This window comes from Pyrgilauda ruficollis, unplaced genomic scaffold (assembly GCF_017590135.1).
Source record: "Pyrgilauda ruficollis isolate IOZ18807 unplaced genomic scaffold, ASM1759013v1 scaffold28, whole genome shotgun sequence".
Lineage (NCBI taxonomy): Eukaryota > Metazoa > Chordata > Aves > Passeriformes > Passeridae > Pyrgilauda > Pyrgilauda ruficollis.
Window position 1 is genome coordinate 5,222,010 of NW_024524155.1, and position 13,073 is coordinate 5,235,082.

The following is a 13,073-nucleotide window of genomic DNA, read 5'->3' on the forward strand; positions in this document are numbered from 1 at the left end:
AAGCCTGACACAGTTCCAGAAGTGTTTAGACAACAGGCGCATGGTGTGACTCTTGGGGTTCTGTGCAGGGCCAGAAGATGGATTTTGATGATCTTTGTGGGTCCGTCCAACTCAGAATGTTCTGTGACTCTGTAAACTTCAGAGATACCCTCTGACATCTGTTGTGACCACCCTCCTATTGCACTTTTTATCTTCCTAGCTACATCACAAGCTAACTTGTGCATGTTTATAATAGGGTACCAAATATCCCACTCTTTCCTTGCTGTTCTTATAGCAAAACTTCAATCTTTACTTTTGGCCTGTATATAGAAACTTACATTTGACTATGAAGATTTTAAAGCATTTAAAAATTTTATTGAACTCACAACACAGAGGAAACTGTTTTCCTGTTCATTATGTTTTCCATCATGTAATTCCCCATACCCCATTCTGACAAAAGAAAACAAAACTATTTGAGCTCATCCTCACACATATGTACTTGAAGATAGTGTGTATGCATGTGCCCCTTATGTGTATGACAGTGAGAGAAAAAAATTTGGAACAAAGATAATAAATAAATTAGCAAAATAAAATGTTTGTTGAGGAATTTAATTGCTTTTCAAAACGGAAAACCTGTATTTTGTTTCTTGGGTACACAGAAAATGAAATAACTGATTATGTTTCAATATGTGGTTGGGAATGGATGGCCTTTATACATATTGCTTTTGTACATCTGTGCAGGCAAGTAAACTCGAGATCTTCGGTAACCTATGGATAACTACTTCCAAGTCACTGTATTTTGTTTGTTTCTGCAGCTATCTGCACAAGAACAGATACCTCAAAGTTATCAATGATGATGCATTTCTGGGAGTGCACAGTGGACCAACTCTACTGTAAGTAGGTGAAAATGAATTAGAGAAAGCTTTAAAAACAATCCTGTTTTAGCTTACAATTTCTTTACAATAATTAGCATCAGAGAAGCAGGGACAGGAATGGCATGTTTACAAAAATAATACCAGAAACCAAGCCTGTGCTTTAGTGAACTGATTTATCAAATGCTTGCATCCTACATTACATATACTGTTCCTACCAATTAGTCTTATAGAAGATTCTGTACTACAACCTGTCTTATGGCTGTACAATTGCAATACAAAAGAAGGACTCTTGTACCACACATGTAAAGACAACTGAAAGAGAGGAAAAAAAATGTAGACAGAAAAAGTTACTTCTGATGCCCTTTTTTTTCAACTCATGTTATTTGGCTTCCAGTCTGATTTTATAATCCTCCAAAGAACTTTTCAATAAAATTAGGAATCATAATGCAGAATGAAAATAAAACTTGAAAGAAGTTAAGAACTTCCAGAAGAATCACATTCCCTGACTCAAATTGTCTAGTACATAATGTAGTGCCTACGGCTGATCACAAGGAGAACTGAAATACTGAAGGAGGAATTTCTTCCTCCACTGCAAAACTAGATGATGCTGGCAGTGCTCAGACCATCTAAGAACAAGCTTTACATTCTACTCTTCAGGAAATCAGCTTATTCATAGCAGAATAAACATATTTTTCTTGGAAGGAATGCTAGCAGCTACCTGCAATAACAAAAGGTGCAGAAGCCATTATTTTTCTTTCAGAATCTTTTCAAATTCAGAAAATCTGTCTGGCTCCAGCAGGTGAGAGCCTGCAGAAGCACAGATTTTTGACTCTTGATTATTGTGGGTATTTAAAGCGTCAGTGTTGTTGTTATGCTGGACAGGTCAGCAAGTAATGACATGCTGCAAAAGGTTGTGGGTGGTTAATCGTATGCTGTAAGAGCCAGTTAAGCTTCCAGAGCAAAGGCCAACTTGGAGATGTATCAGTTACACAATACCTCTTGGTTTAGGGGCTAGAGATGCTTTCCTAGGATGTGCATATCTAAAAAAAATAAAAGAACTTCTAAAAAGTAAAGAACTTCCTTTTTACCCTGTTTTCAAGTTAGCTATCTTAAATGACTCCAATTTTTTTCTAGTCCTCCATAACTATTGTGATATCCCAGCTACCACTGATCCTTGATCTCAGGACATGTTTTATATTTGCAGTCTAAACAATCAGCTATCCATCTCCTCTTAGAATGATACACTTGCATGGCTAATAAGAGTCCTAGCAGTACTTATAACTCAAGAGAGATGTGGTACTTACTATAGTGTCATTACAGAGAGAGGTCTTGCTTCTCAAAGGCAGAAGGCCAGAAATGGCATGTAAGCACAGTAAATCAACAGTGGGTTTAAAAAGCAAGAGTATTTCACATCATGATACTTTGAAATGCAAGTCCTAAGATAAAGCTCCTAGGATGGTGTCACAGTTTAACACTGGCCTTCACCTCAGCTCCACACAGCTGCATATTTGCCCCTGCACCCAATGGGATGAGGGAAAGAATTGGAAGGGTAAAGATGAGAAAAATCAGGGGTTGAGATAATGTCAGCTTAATAATTAAAAAAGAGATGTTGAAAAAAAAATCAGAAGGGCAAGAAAACAAACCAAAACCAAGAACAACAAGTGATGTAAGAAAAACAATTGCTCATCACCAGCCCATTGATCCCCAGCCAGTCCCCTGGCAATGGCAGTCGTGGCAAATGTCCACCCAGTCTTTACTGCTGAGCATGATTTAGTAAAGTCTAGAATACCTCTTGGTCAGCTGGGGTCAGCTGTCCTGGCTATCCTCTCCCAAATTCTTGTGCACCCTTAACCTCCTCGCTGGTCAGATGATGTGAAAAACAAAAATGCCTTGGCTGTGTGTAAGTACTGCCCAGGGAGAGATAAAACATCCCTGTATTATCAACATCATTTTCACTCCCAAATCAAAAAAACATAGCCCCATTCCAGCTACTGTGACGAAATTTAACTCTATGCAAACCAAAACCAGTACTGAATTAATAATTCAAGTTATTAGCTTTAATTTTATTTTAATGTCATTTTAATAGCAGCCTAGGGGCTTGTGTTACCCACAGATAACCAGGAATTATTATGCATGTGTGCTGTAGAAAAGGTTTGCCATAAAATGGGCAACAATTGAAAGCAGAATCCTTCCACCTGGACAGATCTCTTAGCAGACCTTCAGGAAACAGAATTATTTTAACAGGAACAAAAGAGTTTCTGAAACCCCAGATATGCATTATATTAAGAGGGCTGAAGTCAAAAAATGCAAACTGAGTGAAAACCCAGTATTTGTGGTTGTGTCATGTCACTGGTCATTAACAACTCCCACAGGTGACAAAAATGTCCTTGCAATTGGTGCCTTAGTATACACCCCCACTATACCATCATGACCAATGAGTTATTTACAGAGAGACCACAGATTTGTTAACTAGTGTCACACTCTGAAAAGTCTGACCAATACAGCCCTTTGGGCACTGTAAACAACTTCGCTTGTTATAAGGAATAGTTTATTAAGACATTTTTGGTTCAGGCACCTTGGTGTTATTAGCTGACCATTTCATCTTCCTCAAAATAAAGTTTTACTTCCAAACTGTTTCATCTTGAAGATTAACTCTATGGAAAATTTTTGTGAGAATACTGCTCTTTTTCTGGGACAATGAATGACATTGCATATAGCGGCAGCAGTACACACCAAAAAAAAAAAAAAAAAAAAAAATTTCAAAAAGGGAACATGTATAGAGCTCTAAGAGAAATTCTATCTTGCCTCCCTACCAAGCTGGCAAAACTTATTGTCTGGAGTTCCCTATATGCACTCTTCAGGTGAGATAGGAATTCACACTAGTTGGAAAGTGTGCCCAGAGATTGTGCTTTTTTTCTGATCAGGATTTCTGTAGCAACAGCAACTTAAACGCTGAAATACAGACCATGGATCCACCCTAATGGGGTAATGTTCCATTTTGTCTTTAAAGAAACCCAATGAGAAAGATTTAACTACAAAGAATTCTGCCTGGCTATATGTATGTTGTGTGACTTGGGCCATGCTCTCAGACCACCTAATTAAAAACACTCAAGTATTGAAAAGCTAGGATTTATTTTATTTTTTTTTTAATTTGCCGTTTACAACAGCAGAGGAGGCAGGGATTGTGCTCACTGAATAGAGGAAAACAGATGTCAGCAACTCTGGTTCCTTTGTCACTGTGGTATACTCAGATGTATGTGGATGTATACACTGATTGCTCCCTTTAGAAAACTATTTTAAGAGTATGATGACAGTACATTGCTCTTCACCTCAAAATGAAACCTTGGCAAGGATTCAGCAATTCGGTGGACCTGATTAACTAAATGCGACAAGAGCTGCTGCCTAGAGCAAAAGTTCAACAGAGTACAACAAAAATAGAATTAGGGTCATTATTCAATTAGCTTTTGAACAGAGTTCAAACTCAAAATATTACAGTCAGAGAAGATACAGGTGAGTAGTTAATTATCTGTAGAATGCAGAATTTCACTTTAAAGCATCAATTCCCAATCTAGGAATGGTTCTTCCCATGGGACATAAGCAAATCCTTGAGCACAAGGAGCACTCTGTATTTTGCTAATCAAACAATGCTTATTTTTAGATTTAAAAAATCTTTCAGTAGAGTTAAAATAGTATCTGTGGTTTAAGCCCATCTATTATATATTTTATGCTTTATCTATTGCAGTTGTCAGAAATTTGTGTATGATTAGGTAAAAATTCTCAATTTTACTATGATGCATTCAATCTCATTTTCTTAACTACCTATCTTTTAAATTATTGCTGTTACTGGATTTCATACTACAATTGCATGCTTCCAGCAATGAAAAGAATTATTGACAAACATTATTATCACTTAGATCCAGTTCTGAAATACTGACTTCATACAATCAACAAAGAATTAGACTGAAATATAATAACCCAGGAAAAGAGAAAAAAAATCTGAGCAGCTGAATATCTGTTTAAGACTTCTATAATATACAGCTGGTTCAGAAAACAGCATCATTGAATTTATAAACTATGATTTATTCCCACGTTTATCTGAACTTCTCCAATGTCTCCTTAACATTCAATAGAATGTGTAAATTTCAGCTGAGATAAGCAACAGCCTAGAAAGAAAAGACGTGAAAGAAAATACAAGAAAATATGTGAGGACGAAACAAAACTACTACCAAGCCAAAATGTTGAGACTGGTTGAGAGCACTTTGGTTGCTGTTCTGCCTCACAGTATAGAACCCTACACAAGCACTTCCACTACCTGAGTGGGCTGCAGACCATGGCTACTTAAAAGCTCAAGTCTGCTGTGGCTCTAGGCTAGCTGAGAATGTTGCCAGCCTTTTCCACAATCCTGAGCACTTGACACCTTCCACAAGAGTGTGTCTGCCTGGTTTCTGTCTCAGCCTTGTGGGCATTTGTCACAGACCTTGTAGAAGTCCCAAGAGACTTTGAGCAGATGATAAGCACAGCACTCGGAGAAGTTTGCAAGGCAGGACTTATTTTTACAAAAGCCCCTTACGTGCGACTTTCCCCAGGTATATCATATTTGGTGGCAGCTTGTTTGCTGCCTTTCTGCAGGAGAGCAAAGCTGAAGGTTCCATGACTCTTTTACCAATTCAACTACTTCCTCCTTCAGCTGCTTCAGAACTATTCTGGTGAAATCCAGTCCTTGTGACTTGCTATCGTTCATTTTATCAGTTTCCTGCCTAGCTTCTTTTATGGTCACTTCACAGTTTGACACCGATCCTCTTGACAAGTCCATCAGACCTCTTGCCCATTCTCTTGTGTTTCTTTAAGGGTGCAAGCTATAACTTAGCCGTGTCAGCAAGACACTCTTATGTGCAATGTAAGCACTGCTGTGTTTAAACATCATCTTAGTTATCAGTATGATTAGATGTTAATGGGGCAGACATAACTGCAGTCAGTTCCCATTTTTCTCAGTAGACCAAAATCAGGACTGATCATCCGTGACTGATTGGGACTGACCGCACTTGGCTGATTCGGGCTTGGTAAGAAGCAACAGGACAAGAGGAAATCGCCTCAAGTTGTGCCAGGGGAGGTTTAGATTGGATATTAGGGAAAGATTTTTCAGAGAAGGGCTTGTAAAGCATTGGAACAGGCTGCCCAGGGAAGTGGTGAAGTCAGGGTCCCTGAAAGTGTTCAAAAAACACGTGGATATGGCACTTGAGGACACAGTGAACATGGTGGGTGCTAGATTCATGGTTGGACTGATGATCTTAAAGGTCTTTTCCAACCTAAATTATTCTATACACTGGCACACAAAGATCACTCAGGAAAATGTGTCTTCTCTATGAATGCAGGCACAGATACTATAGTCTGGACAACTCCAACTACTCGGATTCACGTGGCTCTGAGAATTAGTAATTATTTCTAAATCTTTTCAATCTAGTTTCAAGACAGATGCTATGCTGCTTGAAGTAGATTGTGAATCTGATTAGATCATCATCAAGACTAGATTTGTAAAGTAAAAAAAAAAAATCCCGAAATCCCTGAGAATCCCACACTTTCCTCTTGGCCAGCTGACACACACACAACAAAGTGTGGGCCTAGGTAGAATAACTAAAAAATTATCTTCCATTGGGACACAAATTATCACCAGACTCCCAGGAAGCTCTTTAATTTGTAATATCAGTGGTACAGAGAGGGTCACAAGACCTCTTGCTGGCAGACACCACATACCAGCAGTTTAGGGACTTCCCAAAATAGGATTTTAGAAACTTCTAAACTTCTGAGCCATTGTGTTTAATATGGCCCATGGATGGGACAAAGTATCTATTGTTAGCCCTGTACCAGAATTAATCCTAAATCAACAAGAACTTCAAGGCATCTCTTCCTGTAACTTTTCCCCAAGCTCCCCAGTATAAAACAGAATGCTTAAAAACCAAACCTACAATACCCATCTGCTTAAATATACACCCATAAGCACATACACAAAAGAATTCATAGGATTTGGTAAGATAGAACAGAAATGACACAGTCTTACAACTAATTCTTCCCAAGCCCTTTCTTTTCACTGAACAGATGTTTCTTCCACACTTTTTAACATCACTTGGTAACACTCTGAGTTGCCACAGACTTTGCATGTTCACCTTTGTTCCCTGGGAAATTGTTTCCACAGCTGGAGCCCTGCTACTCCCTTCTGTTTGCAGCTCTCCAGGAGCTGCAGCTCCATTCCCTGCACATCCAGAGAAGCTCCTCTCAGCAGCTGTTTCCAAAGCATGAGCCCTTGTCCCCCAGGGTGCTCTTGCTGACCGAGACATTTCTGATGGGAATGTTACACAACTGTGAATAAAACCAAAGCAAAACGGTATATTGTTCTTCTTGTTACTTAGCTTTTTGGCCTGCATGATGAACCACAGCACTGATTTTCACAATGATGCAGTGGTGTAAAAATTTATGCTTTTTCTTATTTTTAAGTCTCTTGCCTCACATTCTTAAGTGCTCCAAAACTCATCTCACAAGAGTGAATAATCATTGCCAATCACCTTCTTCACAATCTGCACAGCACTATAGTCTACTACTGCTGCTTCCAGATGTAGCTTTTCACAAGAGAAAAGTCGTTATCTGTACCTCATTACTTGATACAGAAGCAACTTGATACTTCTATCATCCTAGTTGCAGCTTTCCATGCTTTTATTATATAACTGTATATACTATTTTTAGAACTGCAGGTAATATTTAAGTTACAGTGATACTAGATTTATGAAGTGAAGTTTTTTTGCTCCATTTTCTGTTTCTTTCCCAAGAATTCTTACCATTCCATTTTCCTTCAACATTACTAAAAGCACTGACCTGACATTTGCAGAGGACTCCAAGAACTTCCCAGAGTGCTAGCTAAATTAAACGCCCCTGTCATCCATGTAAAGTTAAACTTGCTTCTTTCCTAAACATATTTTACATTCATTAATTTTGAAGTATATTATTTTTCAGCTCAGTCACATACTATTGCAGAAACCTTCTGCTTCTTTAGACAATCAGGTTTAGCTTTCACTACCTTGTATTACTTTGTACCAGAAACAAGCTTTGTTGCAGCTACTCTCACTTCCTTCCCAGACTGTTTATGAGTATTTCAGCAGTACCAGAGCCAGCCTCGCCACTGTGGGCCCTAGCTGCAATGACCTGTGCATTCAGATACCAATTAACTTCCCATTTTTCCTCTTGCATGAAATCTTGTCATCTCTTCTCAGGCTTTTACTCCACTCTTATATTTTTCAATTAATCCAAGAGAAATTCCCCTTGTCACATAACAGAGTAGTTAGCACAACAGCCCTTGATATTTGATTTTGTCAAGGCTTGTCAGAATTCCCAACTCTTTGCACAAACAGGATCATCTTTCTCCATAACCTTGTGCCAGTACATATTCAAAGAACTCTCAAAAATGAGTTGTAATTTCCCTTTCAAAGAGTCTTAGCCTCTCCCATCAAAGAGTGTTTAACCTACCTGCAGAGAGCTGCCACCACCATGAGGACTTGATGGAGACCCATGAGGGTTGCTGAAAAACCAGCCTTGTCTCAGTAAGACCTATCCCAAGATCTAATTTACCAAGATGTTTTGCTGCAGAAGAAGGAAGAGCACTGCCAGCAGGTCAAGGGAGGTGATCCTGCCCCTCTACTCAGCCCTGCTGAGGCCACAGCTGGAGTGCTGTGTCCAGCTCTGGGCTCCTCAGAGCCAGAGAGACTTGGAGCTCCTGACACAGGTCCACTGGAGAGCAAAAATAATGATTAAGGGACTGGAGCATCTCTCTCATGAGGAAAGGCTCAGGGAGCTGGGCCTGTTCCCTGAAATGACTGAGAGAAGAAATGACTGAGAGGTGACCTCATCATACATCTGAAAAAATTTCTTTGTTGTGAGAGTGCTCAAATGCCATAACACATTGCTAAAGAGGCTGTGGAGTCTCCTGACCTGGAGATGCTGAGAAGTCAATGGGGGACAGCTCACAGCAACCTGCTCCAGGTGACCCTTTTTTGATCAAGGAGGTCAAACCAGATGATTTGGAAACTCAACTACTCTGTGATTCTTTAGAAGGTAAAATTGATAGCAGACAATATTCAGACTCTTCTAAGAGCCAGTTCAGGCTCTTGGTAAAAATACCTATCCAAAAGGACTTCAGAAGAACAAAAAAGAATTTAATGTAGTTGAAATTAATTAGTTGTGACATATTAAAGGACATATGATAGCAAGGGAGCTTTTAGAAGTGAAAAAGTCCTCCTACAAAAAGGAGCAACATTTTCTAACTCAATTTAAAAACAAATACAAACAAACCAAAAGGAAAAAAGAAACAACAGAGCAAACCCAAATGTTGTAGACATTTAAAAGTTGTTTAAAGCCTAAAATTAGTTCCAATTTCCTTTTGGGTGCAAGAAACCAGACAGTGAGCAAGACTTCTAGAGGGATAAGAAAGTGTAGAAAAAACAGATTTATTTATTATGAGAGCGTTCATGATAAAACGATGCTCAAACAATGTTCCTACCCTAGAACTCCTTTTACAGGTTTACTTCACAGACTGTAATTCTAAAAACAACTTTAAGTGTCACTAGAAGAGGTTTTGGGACAAAGCAAAAACTGAGTAGAAAACACTAGCATGACCAGGTGACACTCCTGGCAGTCTGAAAGGAAAGCCACCTCCCCATCAACTGGGCATCATCTTTCTCATGAGTCCACCTCAGCAGACAAGTAGAAAGCAACAAACATAATACTCAGTTTTCTGAGAGATTCAGGATGGACTATGACAGAAGATTTGAATTTCAGTATATAGAGAATATTATTTGAGGAATTGCAATAATACTTTCTATTAAAGTGTGCCAATAGGTTAAAATTAATCCAAGCAAGTCTAAGGGAATATAACTCTTCCAATGGAAGATGTGATTTCTTTAAAGGATTTTTAAAACTGTGTGGCTGCATATGTATTTGTATCTGGTTGGCTTTAAAGCTGTAATTTTACAAGTCATGACATTTCTTTATAATACATATTCAGTGCTAAAAGACATTAAAGACAAGAGCTTTAAAAAACAGTGAAAATAATAGAGAAATGAACAGCCTTACCTGAATTTGAATGGTATCAGAACTTAGTAAGGCAATATGAAATCCCCATCTCCTTAGGATTTGATTTTCATTGCAGAATTCTGTGGAACTCCTGAAGAACAGTAACAATCTGAAAAAAAATCTGATCTAGTCATCTTTTTCTTTCTTAGGGACGTCTCCAGAACAGCTGTTGCCAACCTGCCAGCCAAAGGATTGGAAAGCCTGAAAGAACTAATGGCCAGAAATACATGGACTTTAAAGAAATTACCAGCTGTAAAGGTATTTCTTCAGCTAATGCGAGCTGACCTATCATACCCAAGTCATTGCTGTGCTTTCAAGAACTGGAAAAAAAAAAGTGGGTGAGTTTCACTAACTCACATTTATTTTTTTAAAATATATCAGTAAAGACAATATTTATAAAAATACTTCTATTGGCACTTTTGTAACCATTTTTTCTAGGTATAAAAAAGTTCTTTGAAACAGGTTACAATTGCAAAGTGGCAGAGGAATTTTTTTTTCTAAGACCTTTTGCAGCAGTTCCTCCTCTTTCTGAGCCCAGAATTAAAGTGAAAGAAAAAAGAAAAGGGTAATGTGCTACATCAAGGCCTGGGAAAAAAGTGTTGGAGAGGTTATTAGCCTCAAGTCTCATGTTTTCTAACTAAAAAGCTGTTAACTACTGAAATTTTTTTGACTGCTGCATAACACCATGAGGTACAGAATTCCAAATTGCTGCACTGCTAGTTAGCTGTAAAGAAGCTACTGAACAGAAATTAGACTGATGGAAGTTCTGGGAGAAATTGAATAGTGAGCAACACTGAAAAAGAAAGTAATATTCTATGTATTATACAAGAAGTTATAAAGAGTAAATAAATGTCTTCTTACCTATTAAAAATGTGGCTCTCAGAAAAGAAGATGGATTATGGATGTCAAACAAGTAAAATTACTACTGGGGATAAAATTAAAAATACAGTTAAATAAAAAATAGCCCAGAAAAGGTATTGTACGTTTTATGGTCTGCTAACAAAAATATATCCAATCACATTCTTATAGCTACATTTTCATCCAGGATGATTTGCTTTTGAAGCATTCCCTTTGTTCACAATCTGTGCACCAGTCCAACTGTAAATGCCAAAAGTGATTTCCCCCTCTACTCTTTCAGGATCCTGGAGTACCTGATGTGTAACCAGAGCAGCCACAGCTTTCGTAAGAGATCGGTCAAGATTCTTAGAGACCCATTTTACAAAGATTATGCAGAAGAATACACAGACCACACCAATGCTGTGTATGACACAAACACCAAGTTCACAAGCTCTCATGAAAATCTCCATTATTACTTTTTTTTGGAGGAGCGTGGAGAAGGAAATCTTGGCTTTGGCAAAGAGCTCAAGAACCCTCAAATGGAAGATGTCCAGACCTTTGACAGTCATTATGACTATCCTGTCTGTGGAGGAAATGAAGATGTAATATGCACACCAGAGCCTGATGAGTTTAATCCCTGCGAGGATATAATGGGATATCAGTTTCTGAGGATTGTGGTGTGGTTTGTGAACCTGCTTGCCATCGTAGGCAACATTTTTGTCCTTTTCATCCTTCTCACCAGTCATTATAAACTGACTGTACCTCGCTTTTTGATGTGCAACTTGGCCTTTGCTGACTTTTGCATGGGGTTATACCTCCTTCTGATTGCTTCAGTGGATCTCTACACCAGGTCAGAGTACTATAATCATGCCATAGAGTGGCAGACTGGGCCTGGCTGCAACACAGCCGGGTTTTTCACGGTCTTTGCCAGTGAGCTCTCTGTGTACACCCTGACCGTGATCACCCTGGAGCGCTGGTACGCCATCACCTTCGCCATGCGGCCTGACCGGAAGATTCGCCTGCGGCACACCGTGCTCATCATGCTGGGAGGGTGGCTCTCCTGCATCCTGCTCGCCCTTTTGCCACTGGTTGGTGTCAGCAGCTACAGCAAAGTCAGCATCTGCTTGCCTATGGACACTGAAACACCACTGGCTGAAGCCTACATTGTCTTTGTTTTAATATGTAACATTATTGCTTTTGTTATCATTTGTGCCTGCTACATAAAAATCTATGTAACTGTGCGAAACCCTCAGTACAAGTCAGGGGACAAAGACACCAAAATTGCCAAGAGGATGGCTGTGTTGATTTTCACCGACTTTCTGTGCATGGCTCCCATCTCTTTCCATGCTTTATCTGCCATTGTGAACAAACCACTGATAACTGTCTCCAATTCCAAGATTTTGCTGGTACTTTTCTACCCACTCAATTCTTGTGCCAACCCCTTTCTTTACGCTATTTTCACCAAAGCTTTCCGCAGAGATGTGTTTATCCTGCTAAGCAAGTTTGGTATATGTGAGCATCAGGCTCAAGTCTACAGAGGTCAGACAGTCTCAGCCAAAAACAGCAGTGGGTCTTCCGGGCAGAGAATCAGCCGAGGGATAGGTCAGGTTCTTACAAGCATTCAAGACCCAGTCAATGATTACCTTCCTGCTGTGACAATGCAGAACCAAATTCTCATGGAAGAATGCAAGCAAACTGAGCTCTAACATCTCAAAGTATCACAGCCAAAACCTGGTCAAGAGGTGATTGTGCATACAGTGAATCAAGTGAGAAGACAATATTGTCCATTTCCTTTTCCCTTAGGTTATGTTTTGCTATAGCCAAAAGTATCTCTGGAGTGGTCTTCTTTCAGACAAACCACTTATTTGAACCTCTTATCAGTGCAGGGCAAAACACATGGTCCTGATGATAATTCTAGAAGTAGATGTGAATGCTCTACCTAAATAAGAAAATTTTTTATATATATATAAATATATAAACTGGGCAAATATAAAATATACCCTCATCTTAAAAAAAAAGTAAGAAGCCCAACAGTAAGACTTGGGGGTACTTATATGACTAAAAAAAATGGACAAAGTTGAATAATTAAAATAATATTTTTTAAAAAAATTAAAGGTTGAAGCTCTCAAACACCTACATGTCAAAAGGTTGGGTTTTTTCCTAACAGAAAATTTCTAAAACTTCTACCAGGCCTAAAATGAAACAGATTTCTTCTCATTCTGTCATCCTGACCTGAAACAAATCTAATCTTTTGTGTGCTGTTCTTGG

General features: G+C 38.9%; 1 protein-coding gene across 4 annotated transcripts in view; it reads left to right on the forward strand.

The window, feature by feature from the left end:
* The window catches only part of TSHR (thyroid stimulating hormone receptor), a 44,755-nt gene extending 32,223 nt beyond the window's left edge, over positions 1-12,532 (forward strand). For 3 of the 4 annotated variants that reach the window (XM_041472013.1, XM_041472014.1, XM_041472015.1), the window contains 3 exons: positions 795-872; positions 10,118-10,306; positions 11,107-12,532. In XM_041472013.1, the coding sequence (XP_041327947.1) occupies positions 795-872; positions 10,118-10,306; positions 11,107-12,511 (1,672 nt within the window). In that variant the 3' untranslated portion in view covers positions 12,512-12,532. The remainder of the gene's footprint in view (positions 1-794; positions 873-10,117; positions 10,307-11,106) is intronic. The other variant, XM_041472017.1, reaches the window with a different exon arrangement.
* The last annotated feature ends 541 nt before the right edge of the window (positions 12,533-13,073 follow it).